Genomic DNA, 16029 nt, shown 5'->3' with positions numbered 1-16029 from the left:
CAAAGAGACAAAATAACTAAATCCTTCAATAGGGAACTGGCTAAATAAGTGCTATATCTACTTAATGGAATATTATGCAGGTAAAAATAAGAATAAGAATGTTCTATACACACTGATGTTTGTAAGCTGAGTTGGGAATGAGGCCTTGAGCTCATCCCTTTCTTTAGCAACCGTATCCAGTCTATCAAGGAACAACCAGCCAACATCATCATTCTTTGTAATTCCACATAACTTGAGGTATCAAATACCCTCTCACCCAAAGCCTTGGCTCTTATAAGCATTTGAGTAGCTGTATCTGGTGGTGACGTTTTGTGTATCTACTGCCAAACTCATGCCAGGGACTATCAGTGCCATCTTGACTATCGGAAATAGTCACTAATGCCTTTGAATCTAATCAGACTAGAGAAGCAATTCCAAAACCTTAGAACCAATTCAGAAATCTCATTCTTAAGATTCTGTTTCTGAAGAACCGCTCCGGTACCAAATCTGCATTAGTCAAGGTTCTCTGGGTAAATACATCCAACAGGAGATACATATTTTAGGAATTGGCTCATGAGACTGTGGGAATGGGCAAATCCAAATTCCATAGGGTGGGCCACAAGCTGGGAACTCCCATGAAGGTTTTTGATGAATGCTCCAGGGGAAGCTGGCTGACTGAAGTAGAGACGGAAATTCTCCCTTCTGATTGCCGAAATCAGCACTTCTTTTAAGGCCTTCAACTGATTGGATGAAACTCTTCTCACTGTTGAAGGCAATCTTCTCAGTTGATTACAGATGCAATAACTCACTGATAGTTTAAATCCACGATATACCCTGACAATAACCATCAGGCCAGTGCTTGCTTGACCAAACAACTGGACACCATAACCTCACCCCGGTGGCTCCGGGCCCTGACCAGCCGCAGGCTGCAGCTGCCAGGCAGGTGCAGGCAGTTCCTTTTTCAGGTGGTTAGGGTCTTCCTCCAGGGCAGCTAGGACCCCGACTAGGCCCACAGCAGCAAACCAGCAAGAGCAGCAGCAGCAGCCTGAGTGTAGATATGTGGTCACTCCTCCCGGCTGCCGCCTTCCTGCCAACTAAGACAGCCATGCAGTGGCACAGCAGGAAGAAGGACTGGTGACTGGAAGCCTTGATCATGGGCTGCCTAGGCTGCGAGCTGCCTCTGTGGAGCAACCGTCGTGTTCTGCACACTCAAACACCTCTTAAGTGAAGAAGGTGCCATGCACGGGGTGGGCAAGGTGGATGCGAGGCATAGGGGCAGAACAGTGGCTGCAGCGCCCCCCCCACCCCGCTCAGCTCTTCTCCTCTTAGGCGGTGGCCACATAGCTCCTTTATTTTTTTGATTCACTTTTTAAAAAGGGACAAAATTTGACTGAATAATTAATATTAGTCCAACAACAGGCCTTGGCTGTTTGTCATCTTTGGAAAAACAAGTTTATAATTTGAATCTTCTTTTGTCATGACATGCTAATGAATAGATTTGATTGGAAGAACACGACCTCTTCTGAGAATTATAAGCAGGTCAGTAATGGCAAAGATATAGAGCATATTAAGAAATAATACATAAACCTGAGAGGTATTCAGGTACCTGATCATGCTAGGCCTGGTAAACCATATCCTAAAGAGAAGATACTAAAGAGATATAATCAGAGTTACCTTTTAGAAAGTTCACTTTGGTTGCAGTGGAGAGAATGAATTAAAAGTGGAACTTGATTGGATGCAAGACCAAATGTAGCAGTCTAATAATGAGGGGGAGGGGAGGGTCTGTTGAAAGTCTGATTTAGGTAATGGCAGTTGGGGATAGAGAGAAGTAGATACATTTCAGAGGTTAAGAGGTAGATACTAAATTACTAAGTCTCCAACTCCATGCTCTCTCTAGTATTTACATTTTCTTTGCAGACAATATTTTAAGTGCGTTATAAATTAAGTTACACTACTGTGAAATTTCACAAGAGTATGTGCTATATACTGTATTTAATGTCTTAGTCTACTGAATTAATTGGCTGGTATGCTTTCAGCAACAGATTTTGAAGACACTTAGAACTACTGAAGTGTAGATTAAGTTGCTGGCTGACCCGCCACAAGTCTCCACAACCAAGAATTATTCTGCTTCTATTTGTCTTTGGCTTTCTTCTTCAGAAACAGGGTATCTGCTGTTTGCTGCTTCTGTCATGCTTCAAGTTGTCATCAAGTATTCTTGAAGGTCTACTCTCCAGTTATGTCTGAGCTTTAATGCCAAAAGACGGCCATTTATAGTATGGCTAGCCAATCAGAGAAACCATTTCCCTAGTCATGAATCATTGGCTAATGATTTTTTTTAAAAAATCAATATCTTTATATACTAAAGATTATTGTCTGCATTAATTTATTATTTAATTTTTTATATTTTATTTTACCTCTATTTTCAGTTTGGTGCTCCTCTAGAAATTTGAAGATTCCAGAAAGGTAGACATCAATTAGGTGACATGCAGTTAGTTTCAGAAGAGCATCATCAAAAAAGTCATAGAAATTACAGATGCTCTTTCTTTCAGAAAAAGAATGAAAAGAAGTGTTTCTATTAAAGTATTAGATATTTGGATCAAAATGAGTTACCTTGTAGCAGTTGCTTGTTAGTTTCCTATTCCATACTCATTCACCCCTCTTCTTTATTAAAAGAACTACAGTTCTGTTCAGGGTGATAAGGTATCTAGCAAAATCAACTTTCCAGACTCCCTTGTACCCAGGGATAGCCATGTAACCTAGTTCTAGCCAATAAGATATATCTGTTAGGAATTTCTTGAAAAGTCACTATGCTCCTAATACAGAATGCACCGTACTTTTCTTTCTTTCCTCTTCTTCTAGTCTTGGTGTGAATTTGTGACTAGAGATGGAATAGTAAATTGCAGCCATGATATGAAAAGCATAATGATGACATTCATGATAAACATAATCTTTTGCCATTCTTGGTGGCATATCTTAGTATCTTACATACACAGCTTTCACATTCAGCTTTCTACAGTCATAATGTAATTATGACTACATTTACAATTATTTTTGCACAAAATAGCAAGTTTTAAAAGAAACTTTAAATAGCCTACATGATAAATCCTCAAATACCATTTGAAATAGGATTACTTTATTCTAACATAAAGAAGCAACTTCATAAAAGGATACAGTAAATTAAGAATAACATTTAAAGTTAACTTTACTCTTCTGAAAGTTCAAAAAGGCATATCTAGTATATAATCAGAGAGACAGAAAGGATATTCAGTTAAAGACAGTTAAAAGAGTATTAAAGCTCACACAGCTTGAGTAATAATTGTTTTATGAATGATATTTACTCATCAATAAAGACAGTAGGTTTAAAGAGCTCATTTCTAACACTATAATTCTGAACATACACACCCATCTGTACCTTTGGAATACGACCACTTTGTCCTAGGAGTCCAATTTCATTTTCGACACGATGGAGCCAGTTAGTATTCTTATCAAACTGCTTCAATTCTTCTTCCTTTTTCTTCTCCAGGTAGCAGCGACGTGTTTTCAAAATTGCAAGTCTATGATCTCGTTTGCAAGTGGCCTGAAGCAATACATTTAATGGTCAACCCAATTTTTATGATATTTTATGTGTGTGATATTAGTAAAGCAGCTAAATCAAATTATCTTTTTACTGCTTTAAAATTTATAAATTTTGTTGGGACACTTAGAAATGAAGGTGGGAAATAACCTGTTGATCTGATAGCAACAATATTTAAAACCAGAAAGATCCTAACAGAAAACTCCCCAAAGTATATTTTTGATAAAACTTCTAAGACCCATCAAATGTATAATATATGATGGTTCTCTATTGGGACATTTTCTGTCAGGGCACTCATACTGAACTGCTGTTCGAAAACAAATGGCAAGTAGGAATTTTGGAATACATTCTCAATATACACCTAAATCCTGACTTTAAGTAAAATATACCCAAAGAGGAGGAAACACCACCTCACTCACTCTTTGAGGCCAACATCTCCCTAATATCAAATTCAGATAAAAATACTACAGAAAAGAAAATTACAGAAAACATTCACTTAAGAATATAGATGCAAAACTCATCAACAAAATTCTAGCAAATCAAACTCAACAGCACATTAAAAGAATTATATACCAAGATCAGGTGGAATTTATCCCAGGTATGCAAGTGCAGTGTAACATAAGAAAATCAATTAATATAATATACCACATTAACAGAATGAAGGGAAAAAAACTACATGATCATTTCAATTAATGCAGAAAGGGCATTTGACAAAATCCAACATCGTTTCTTGATAAAAACCCTTAGAAAACTAGGAATACAAGGAAATGCCCTCAAAATGATAAAGAGCATATATGAAAAACTCACTGCAAGCATTACACTCAATGATGAAAGACTAAAAGCTTTCCCTCTAAGATATGGAACAAGACAAGGATGCTCAATGTCATCACTGCTATTCAAAGCTGTAATGGCAATCCTAGCCAGAGCAATTAAGGAAGAAAAAAGAAATAAAAGGCATGCAAATTGGAAAGGAAGAAGTAAAACTTTTACTATTTGCAGATGACATGATCCTTTATATAGAAAATCCTAAAAAGTCTATAATGAAGCTACTAGAGTTAATAAATAAGTACAGCAAAGTGGCAGGATACAAGAGCAATATGCAAAATCAGTAGTGTTTCTATATACTAGTAATGAGAAATCTGAGGAAGAAATCAAGAAAAAAAATCTATTTACAATAGCAGCAAAAAGAATCAAATATCTAGGAATAAATTTAACCAAAAACGTAGAGGACTTGTACACGCAAAACTATAAAACATTGCCAAAAGAAATCAAAGAAGATCTAAATAAATGGAAGGACATTCCATGCTCATGGCTTGGAAGACAAAATATCATTAAGATGCCAATTCTACACAAAATAGTTTACAGTTTCAACACAATCCCAATCAACATTCCAACAACTTTCTTTGCAGAAATGGAAAAGCCAATCATCAGATTTATTTGGAAGGATAAGGGGCCCGGAATAGCCAAAACCATCTTGAAAAAGAATGAAGTTGGAGAATGCACACTTCCTGACTTTAGAACTCATTACAAAACTGCAGTGGTTAAAGCAACATGGCACTGCCACAAGGACAGATAGATACACCAAAGGAAATGAATTTAGAGTTTGGAAATAGATTCGCACATCTATGGCCAACTGATTATTGACAAGACTGCTAAATCCAGTCAATTGGGAAAGAACAGTCTCTTCAACAAATGATGCTAGGAGAACTCGAGATCCATAAGAAAAAGAAGGAACGGGGACCTATATCTCACACCATATACAAAAATTAACTCAATATGGATCAAAGACCTAAATATAAGAACCAGGACTATCAAACTTCTAGAAGAAAATGTAGGAAGGATCAACAGGACCTTGTGTTGGGCAATGGTTTCTTAGACCTTACACCAAAAGCACAAGCATCAAAAGACAAAATAAATAAAGGGGACCTTATCAAAATTAAAAACTTTTGAGTTTCAAAGGATGTTATCATGAAAGTGAAAAGATATCTTAATTAATGGGAGAAAATATTTGGAAACCACATATCTGTTAAGTTTTAATATCCAGAATATAAAAAGAAATCTTAAACTTCAACAATAAAATGACAAACAACTCAATTGAAAAATGACTTGACTAGACATTTCTCAAAAGAAGATATACACATGGACAAAAAGCACATGAAAACATACTCAACATCATTAGCCATTAGGGAAATGCAAATCAAAACCACAAGACAACCATTTCACACCCACTAAAATGGCTATTACCCACTAAAATGGCTACTATTAAAACAACAGAAAATCACAAGTGTTGGAGAATATGTAGAGAAATAGGAACACTCATTCACTGTCAGTGGTGCAGCGGCAGTGGAAGACAGTTTGGCATATCCACAGAAAATTAAGTACAGAATTACCATAGGACCTGGCAATCCCAATTCTATGTATATCCCCCAAAGAAATGAACGCAGAAATTCAAATAGTTATTTTCACATCAATGTTCATAGCAGCATTATTCAAACTGCCAAAAGATGGAAGCAACCCAAGTGTCAATCAATTGATGAATAGATAAACAAAACGTGGTATATACATACAACGGAATATTATTCACCCACGGAAAGCTATGAAATTCTGACACACACAATAACCTGGCTGAATCTTGAAGAAATCATTTTGAGTGAAATAAGCCAGACACAAAAGGATAAATACTGTATGATCTCAGTGATATGAAAAAATTAGAATAAGCAAACTCACAGTCAGAATCTACAATACAGGTTACCAGGAGCTGGTGTGGGGACTGAGGAAGAGGAGTTAAGGCTTCAATTGTACAGAGTTTCTATTTGTGTTGACAGGAAAAAAAAAAGAGAGAGAGAGAGAGAGAGAGAGAGAGAGAGAGAGAGAGAGAGAGAGAAAGAGAGAGCTTTATGTATTTAATAAAATTCCCAGAACACTGCAAAAGGTTTTGAGGAGAACAAATACATAATCTTAAATTTTAGGTGTCACTATCTGTTTGTGCAAAAGAACTTCTAACACTATAAATATATTTCATTAGAAAAGATTTAGGTATTATAGGGATTATCTTTATGTGGTCATAAAATTAACCATGAGCTTCACTCTAATACTAATCTCAGAGTCCATATCTAGGACTATTTTTAGCTGGATCAATGTTGAGACCCTTTTAGCACTTCTGACAATCAACATTTTTAGGAGTGGGTTGAAGTCAGATATAAACTTCACTGACTTAGAAAGCAGTTCAGTATGTCTATGGGTTGACACTTCTGTGCTCCAAAAAGAGAAAAAAAAAAAAAAAAAAAAAAAAAAAAAATCAGCCTCTCAATGTCTTCCTGTTATTCAATAGTTTACAACCAATAAACTTTGAGTTTTTATCTCCATTGCTCACCTACCCTTACAAGAATAGCTACTAGAATTGGGAATGTATGAATTAAAAATACCTTAAGTCAGAAATCATAAAAGGCCAAGCGGATAAGAAAATAAAAAGGCTATTAAGCAAAAAAATAAAGACGGAAACAGAAAAAAATTCAAGAAACTTGTCAAACTCGTTCCACTACTCCATGTCTTAATCCTTCCAGACACATTCAAAATTCAATGGGGAACTAAGAAATGGTAAAATAACAATTATGTAAATTAATTTGGGATTAAATAATTAAGCATATTAATATAACCAAATAATATTCAAATGTTTAAAAAATGGCACTCTGATTTAAAGGTTTCAACAACTGCATTTTGACTACAAGAAGAGATTCTAAATTCCTAGCAACCAAAGTTTCTACAACATGACCTACTATTTTTATTCCTACCATCAGTAAATTCCAATATGGAAAATACGTTTTATTATTTGGCTCCTTGTTGTTGTCCTGTGTGGTCGGCAAGATTTCTTTTCCTGGTGCACCCCATTATGAAAGATACAAAACCTTTGAGGTTCCTAGCTTTATGTGCGTGCTCTCATTTTTAACTCCCTGCTTCCCTTGGGTCCTGTACCTAAGCAGTGGTGGTACATCAGGTCAGGGTAATGGAGTGTGCTGGGGTGGAGGTGTACAGTCTGTAACATAATTTAAAAGCAATAATAAAACCGACTAAAGGTTGGTTTGCTTTTTATTAGCACCATGTGCTGGCAATTCTAAACAGTGTCAGTGATAAAATACTCTTCCCTGAAAAAAAAAAACCTCCTGTTCCTAAGTTGTAAACTATTGCCTGCATCTGGGGGGAGCTGTTACCATTGACTCACCTTTGTTACCTCCCTCTCTAAGTGTGTTAAAACTCAAGCCTTTTAGGTTTCACAAGCCCTCACATAAGTATAACACAAACAATTGAGATTAAAAGTTTTCTTTTAGTTTCTGACACCTAGGAATTGAACTTGTTCTCTGGTACTCTTTTAGCTACACATTTAAAACCATGTTTGCTACCTCTTCCAGAACATCCAGGTGTTTGTAGAAGATGGGTGATAGGTAACCTCGCCTATCAAATTTCTAGAATTAGAAGTTTCTGTTTTTACAATAAAATTTATTATAAAATTGTTAAATACCTTTTCTACTTTGTCTTCAGAACACATCATTTCTATTTGCTTAAGGCACTGCTGTTGATAGAATGTTTTAAGTTCATTTTCTTTAAGTAACATTTCCAACTTCAGGTGTTCTTGCCTGATTTCTTCTCGATTCTGGAACAAGCAGTTCAGAATTTCTTGATATCTAACAAAAATAAAACACATTACAGAATCTCACTAATTTTTTGATGAATTATATGAAATTTACTTAAAGAAATGCATAAGAAAAGAATATATACCACTTGCAGAATTTGACAATGAGAAATAGCTAGTGGGTCAGAGTGATTGTTTCCTTATTTAAATTACAAAAATATTTAGATAGGTTATTAAATTTTATTTTTACTAGGTTAGGTTTCTCATCTCCTACTCTAAGAAAATCATGTTATTGAAAGTGAACATCATTAGCCCTCTGATTTTAGTAATACACTAAATTTTGTCTATGCTTACATCTACATGCAATTTAACTGCTTAGCAAAGATCTATTTTATGTCTTTGGGGAAAGAATGATGATCTGGACATACACTATCCAAATTCACAGGTTCCCATTAGCTGCATAAGCATTGTGTGTTGTTCTGCTGCTGGTTCACTGTGAAGAAATAAGCAGTAGGAGGCATAATCATATGGTGCCTCCATGGCCCCCTAGGGAAGAGAGAGCAAGCCAGTTTTCACCTTCAGAATTTGTCATAGTGAAAACACACCATCTGGTAAGGTACCCCCTTCAGCCTATCATAAAAGTCAGCTGATGTTGCGAGGACCCAAACATTCAATTTTAGAAAGTGGTAAACCTAGTAAAACCACAACACTGCTTTTCTTCCAAAGGGCAATGTAGTTCTAGAGATCAAAGTTGGGAGTTTGACACAGATATCTTCTAAATGCCTGAAGATTTCAAGCTGACTTCTCCAGGGCAAGCGGAACATTGGCTACGGGGATATTTTAATTTTATAAAAATATATTTGTGTTTTTAAGTCACTCTGAGCTATAATAACAGTATAAACAGCCATATATAGGCACAATTCTCAAAAGAAAAGTTAGTAGTGAGACTAAGATAAAATTGCAACACAGTATATGCACTTAAAAATAAATGTTCTTTAGCCAGAATTTTAGTAAGGAACTGTGGTAAAAATGCTGCCAATTTACGTCAGTAGTTCTTAATGAAACTATTGGGAATGAATATAAGCCACAACACACTGACTTTAGTGCAGTTTTGTTGAACTTATAAATATTTCATAGAAAGTATGTACGGACATTGCAATTTCATTGTATTATATTACAACAATGCTAATGCCAGTAAATGAACTGATGTTATCTTTAGGTTATACCCAAAGATAATTTCTTAGTTCCTCTGTAACATTTTACCCAAGGACATAAATATTTGTCAGTTTTGTAATTTGTGGCCCAGACTTATTTTAGTTTGTGGTATTTACTGATTATGATGGAAGGAAATTGGCCAAAGAGTGTTTCTAGAGAACTCCTTTCAAAAAACTGCATCAGAAAGAATCTTAAAGGATTGACTAATAATAACTATTTTATAGTTATTTAAAACATTCCAGTAACCAGAAAACAAAAGTCTGCACTAATATTTTTAGGCAATACTTAATGAATATTAAAGCCTACACAATTTTCTTCACATAGTCACAGGTGAAGTTCTGTAATTACTTTGTATAAAGAACAACCCTACTTTCTTTTCATGACTTCCTTTCGAATATTCTCTTTCCAAATAGCTTTTTGACAGATAGAAAATACTGCATATTCTTTATTGTTTAATCTTCATACATTTAAAATAAACTTTTTTTATGGAAAAAGACACTGAAAACTCATGGCATTAAAAGGTCTAATGTAACAGTATGACTGGTATGATAAAATATATATTTCTTTTAAGAGCCATTTACTTCTGAGGTGAAATGACAAAGGTTATGGCGTGTATGATTTTATCACTGTCTTCTTTTTTAAACACAAGTAATATTAACATGTTGCCAGAATTTAAAACTCAAGAGTTCTAACTGTTGGCTAAGGGTCAAGGTGAAATGTGAAAAATATCTAAATGAATGCTGTCTCTCTCCTGAATCATTTTACCAGAAAGGAAGAGTGAACAATTTAAAGACATCAACTCCAGAGAAGTCTACTAATCAGTAAGCTTTTAATTCATAAAGTAGACCTGTTTAAGTAGTCCTGAAAGATTCCATTTTATGCAAGCAATGATCCAAATTTGAGTAGCTGGTAACTTCTTTGCTTTTCAAGAAACTTGCATTAACAGAGATATCTGACTGGATAGAGGCCAAGCCTATGTTTGACTTCAGCAAAATTAAATAATAGTAAAAACAACAATTAATTATATCAATGTCAAAGCTTTCTTTCATAAGACTAAACGAATATATGGAATCACTTTCACTTATTTTTTTAAAAAGAAATTATAAAATTGGCGGGATAAAACAAGAGCATCATAAGCCTAATAAGATAATTTTATACAGAAAATTCATTGTTAGAGGAATTAACAGATCAGAAAACTTGAGAGAATCTTCAGTATAAAGAGTTCATGTAAAATATCAACGTATTAGTCAACTTTATGCTATATGAAAAACTGACTATTATTGATAGAGAAACACCTGTTACAGTATTTTTATTTGTAAAGTTATATCATTGCTTGGGAATAAAAGGATTATAATTTGAGATGTGATTCATTGTTCTTGGTCTCATCAGTAAGTGAAAGTACAATACCTTCTTATGCTATTTCAAAGCTTTGTTGTAGTGATGAGATTAACATGGATTTAAAAAAATTATCAGAAACAACAAACTCATAAACAAAAATAAGGTATTATTATGTCAAAAGTAGTTATCTTAGCATCTGGGGGCATTTAAGGCAGAGAACTTTATTTTCATCTTTTTTCAAATTAGTCATTTTTATATAAAAGCCCTATATGGAAACCCAATTTAAAAAAAAAAAGTTGTTTTGGTTGAAACTAGGTTGAAAGACACTGTTGACTAGTCTTCCTGCTACTATTACAGACCTCAAGATAACCCTCTACATACTATAGTGTCCAAAACTGAAAAAACCAATGGTTTAAGTTGTGGTTAACGTCTCATACTGGTGACTTCAGAAAACTGGCTTTGGGAGAGTCAAATAAGTTTAACTTTACTCAATGTCAATCAAAGTTGAAGCAATTCCTTTATTACAGACCCTTCAGAGCCCTTAATATGCTGATGTAACTGCAGATTGCTTCAGAAAGGAATAATTTCTAAATTGGTTTAGTCTAGGAATCCCTTCCTGTCTTCTTAGAATGATTCAAGAATTTGTAACTCTTGAACTAGTGTCCTAATGGAACAATTTGGGAAAATGTCTTAGTTCTTTGGAGGAAAAGCATTTTTGAATACAATATTATTAATTGCTCTCTTTTTTGATTTATCTAAGACACTAAGTGGGAAATATAAAAATCCTATAACAATTTATAATACTGAGATATATATTCAAATAAACATTTAAAATCATTAAGTGGATTATTAAAATTACACAGTCAATAAAGAGTAAGTTAGATTTATGTGAGCTATACAAATAATGATAATATTAACAGAAGAAAAATATGAGCACTACTAAAACTCAACTAACCTCATAAGTGACATATAGCAATTTCTCATCGGTGGCAGATTCCATATTTTCAAATTCTCCTATTTACTAAAATGCATGTTACCCCTAAATCAATACTTGTGGCAATTTTGTGGTCATATGCAAACATGCACCAGCCTGCAAAAAATTCCAGTCACACAATGCACATGTTCCCAGCTGAGGTTGAACAAGGAGAAGCCCTGCCTTCCAGTTTCAGTTCTTACACTGTAACCAAGTGTACTTTTCACAGTATATTTCATGCCATGTGTTTTGAATTTTTGTGCTTTTTGTTGGTGATTCTGCAGTTTAAAATGGTGTCCAAGTGTAGTGCTGAAGTGCTGTCCAGTATTCCTAAGTGCAAGAAAGCTTTATGTGCCTTACAGAGAAAATATGTGTTAGATAAACTTTGTTCAAGCATGAGTTATAGTGCTGTAGGTCATAAGATCAATATTAACAAATCAACAATATATATCAAATAAGGTGTCCTTAAGCAGAAGGACATATAGAGCAAGGTAATCATTAATCCGTTGACAAAAATGTTAGGATCAAAGGCTTACAGGAACAGGATAATCTTGTATCTCCTCTAGAGCCAAAAGATCAATATCTGTTTATTCAGTGTCTGTGGCAACTTACAGACCATAAGCACCATACATGAGAACTGACTGTAACTGGCTTGACCTCAGTATATGAACAGTCTGCTCTCTTCAGTATCTGCATAATCATGACTAAAATCATCTGATCTCCAAAGTGTGTAATACAAAGAATGATCAGTGATTTCTTTAACTCAGCTGGGAATATATATAAGGGTACACATGCAACAAATGGTGATGATTAACATTAAATTATCTAGTTAAATTTTAAAACTATAAATTTCTCAAAATGAGATCTTAATGTCATTTTTACCTTTCAATTTCCTTTTCCTGAGGATTTGAAATCATCAACTTTGCTTTGTTATTTTCATCATCATTAAGCGCTTTCTTTTCTTCATAGGCTTTTAGTTTTTCTTTTAACATTAAAATCTAACAGACAGAAAACACTCGTTAAGTAAAAAAAAATTGTCTGCATATATATGACCATCATTTTAAAACCACAGCCAAATTTTACCTGTGAAAAATGACTCAGTAAATAAGATTTCAATTATAATATGAAAAGATGTTAAATTTTTAGATAATTAGGATTGCCAAGTCCTATAAATGAGGAACTGAGGGAAATTAGCATAAACAATATAAGGAGTAGACATACCTCTTTCTTCTGCTCATTACAGATTTTCACATATTGAGTTATATGGTTGTCCAGGCTAAGAACATTGCTCTTCAACTGTTGAGAGAAAGAAATTATGATTACATATACAGAGATAATAATCAAATAGTTATATACATGACCAAATGGCAATAATTCTCATTAATCTGGTTTCCATGAATTCAGAATTTGTGACAATTAATATCACATGACAATATTGATCAGTATGCTCATGTTTAAAATCTGACAAGAGGCTATGCTGAATATGTTAAAATGTAAGTGAAATGATAAATTGCTTTACTACTTGAGAAAAGGTACTTTTAAGTATTTAAGAAGCATTCATTCAGAATATAATATAAATTACTCTCTTTCGGTTTGACTTCTAAGAAACTCAGAGGTAAGGTTATGTTCAATCCATTCATAAGTTCAACTAGTTCTTACTGAGTTTTACCAATTTTTAGGTAAAAACTAGTAAAATATACCTTTCTATAACAGTATGGGTTTTCTGGCAACTATGTAACAGTGGAGAGAACATTAAATATAAAAGTTCAAATACTGGATTTAGAGGCCCTTTTACTTCTCACTTAACTGACTTGGAACTAAACATGTCAAAGTCTTCGAGCATTGGCTTTCTTAATGAACAGTAGAGCTAAAAGTGCTTTCCTGAGTGGTTAGTGCAATAATTATATTAAAAATGGAATCATTTTTAATATGTGCTTTGTACACCCCTACAGTATGACCTTTCCCAATTAAATATAAAAATTGCTCTAAGGATGACAATAATCTACTCATTTCAGACATATAAAAGGATCAACAGAGGTATAAGCAGGAAGAGGAGTCACCATACGGGTTTATTTCTAGGTCTCTTCCAACCATGAGAGTCTGTGATTTTAGACATATATTATGTTTTGACTTACATATTCAGGTATCTCACACTTTGGCAAAAACACTTACATTAATCATTATTATATTTCATTAATCATATATTATATGTTGATTATACCAACATCATGAATGTGGAAATAAACTATTTAGAAAAGGTTATTTACTTTATAAACTTCAATTAAAAAAAAAATCCCCAAAGGAAGTAATTTCTTGAACGCCTGCTTTGTGCCAGGTATTGCGTCTCATATTTATAAGTTATTTTACTTGGTCATTATAAATATTCTGCAAGGCAGAATTAATACTTATATTATAGACGAAGTAACGAAGCTTGGAGAGATCGACTAACATGTCAAGGGATACGCAAGTAGAAAGTGCTGGTGATGGGCTAAAGCAGAATATTATCCTTGGCTGCTAAAAACATGTTACAGGTGTTCTGAGAAACTGATCGCTCAGGTAAAGTCTATGGTATCCAAAGCCTTGACTGATTACTCCAGGATGTAAACCAAGTCATCAAGTAGGTGCCATGATGTGAAAAAGGTTGGCAAGGAAAGCATTAAAATATCCTACGTCACAAAATAATAATAATTGTATATGTAAGCAAGATGCTTAATGGTTCAACTATCCAAGTTAATATTCAGTTAGCATTGTTAGCAAAGACATTTCTAACCCTCAATTTCCTAACTCATTAGTAGAAATGCAACCTTAATTAATAATTTCGTTAGAATTATTAAAATAATATGCACCTAATATACTGACAACAAAGGCAGAGTAAACACACTTACAGAAGATTTAATGTCCTTTGCACGATTAGCATACTTAAGAGTGTTGTATGTGTCATCATAGAAAACAGAGGAAGGACTAACAGCAGCTATCATTATGGTTTGACAGTTTCCTCCAAGAGAATCCTTTAACAAGCGAGTAAGCTTACTATTTCTGTAAGGAATATGTAGATTCTTCCTCTGAAAGAACAAAAAAAAAAAAAAAAGAATTTTTATGTCATTTTCCACATTTAAATGCAAACTGTTACCACTTCACTATAAGAATTTAAGCACTGCAGAACTTTGCCCAGATTTATAACTGGTAATTCAAATGATAATGGATTTTATAGGACTCTTGAGTGAATAGATAAAACAAATATCCTGTTTAAAAATTACATCTTCATCTGACTAAGTATGGGCTTTAGATAATAATGATGAATTAATATTATTTCATAAGTTGTGATAAGTATACCATACTAATGTGAGATATTAATAATAGGGGAAATTGGATGCCAGGCATATGGGGACTTCTACACTATCTTTACACCTTCCTTTACATCAAAAAATATTCTATATTAAAAAATTATCTAAAAATTTTTTTCATTCATCTACTGAAAGGAATTAAAAGACAAAAGAAAAAAAATGCATATGCCTTATACAAATATACTAAAGGAATAATAAGAATTCTGCACAGCATAGAGCAACTTCTCTCATTAAATAAGCACCATACATGGATACAAAATAAATTATAATTACACTATTACAGACATTTCACTTGAAACCACAGAACAGTTTTCTTAGAACTTAATTTTCTTATGTTTTCTTTTACTTAAAAGATGCAGCTCTGACTTTAAAGTAACAAACAAATCTTCCAAAAAACACAACTTGTACTGTGTTTTCCACCATAGCAGTCTTCCCCAAACAGTGTGGAAAGTGCCCTGCTGGTGCTACTCGAAATGATTTTACATGTATAAGGCATGCATCAATCACTGACTCACAGTTTATAAAGTTGTTTCCTTTTTAATTCTCCTTCAATGTCTTCTGCTTCTTCAAAGATAAAGCAGCATATTATGCTATTGTTTTTAGTAGCTCTATAACACTTCTACTTTCTGTTTTAAGAAACAGAAAGCTGGTCTCAGACTCAGAGCCCTCTAGCCTTCAACAGTATATGATCAGAATTTAGCAAAACATTTTTTTTTTCAGTGTACTTACTTTATAGTTGTCTACCATTTATGGAAAGTAATATTGGTTTTCTATTATTACAGTGGTAATAATATAATATAGTGGTAGTAATAGAAAGCATTTTTTAAAAAGACAATTAAAAATAGGAATCAATTATTAAAAAAATGAAATATTATCAGGTATGGCAAAAATCATATGAAATGTCTTAAGTTTGGAAAATCAGTCTCCATACTATGTTGAATCCTTGTTTGAGATTTTAACACATGGCATAAAAGGCATC

At 33.7% G+C, this 16029-nt stretch overlaps 1 protein-coding gene across 1 annotated transcript in view; it reads right to left on the bottom strand.

Annotated features, from left to right (window-relative positions):
* The window catches only part of KIF18A (kinesin family member 18A), a 94155-nt gene that overhangs the window by 62652 nt on the left and 15474 nt on the right, over nucleotides 1-16029 (bottom strand). Inside the window, exons 6-10 of the mRNA XM_037838504.1 lie at nucleotides 14592-14768; nucleotides 12928-13002; nucleotides 12589-12704; nucleotides 8070-8232; nucleotides 3392-3556 (exon numbers count right to left, since the gene is read on the bottom strand). Coding sequence (XP_037694432.1) covers nucleotides 3392-3556; nucleotides 8070-8232; nucleotides 12589-12704; nucleotides 12928-13002; nucleotides 14592-14768 — 696 coding nt within the window. The remainder of the gene's footprint in view (nucleotides 1-3391; nucleotides 3557-8069; nucleotides 8233-12588; nucleotides 12705-12927; nucleotides 13003-14591; nucleotides 14769-16029) is intronic.

The sequence above is a fragment of the Choloepus didactylus genome, chromosome 6, assembly GCF_015220235.1.
Source record: "Choloepus didactylus isolate mChoDid1 chromosome 6, mChoDid1.pri, whole genome shotgun sequence".
NCBI classification, from domain to species: Eukaryota; Metazoa; Chordata; class Mammalia; order Pilosa; family Megalonychidae; genus Choloepus; species Choloepus didactylus.
The sequence above is the reverse complement of the archived record's forward strand: the minus strand, read 5'-3'. Positions and strand labels throughout refer to the sequence as shown.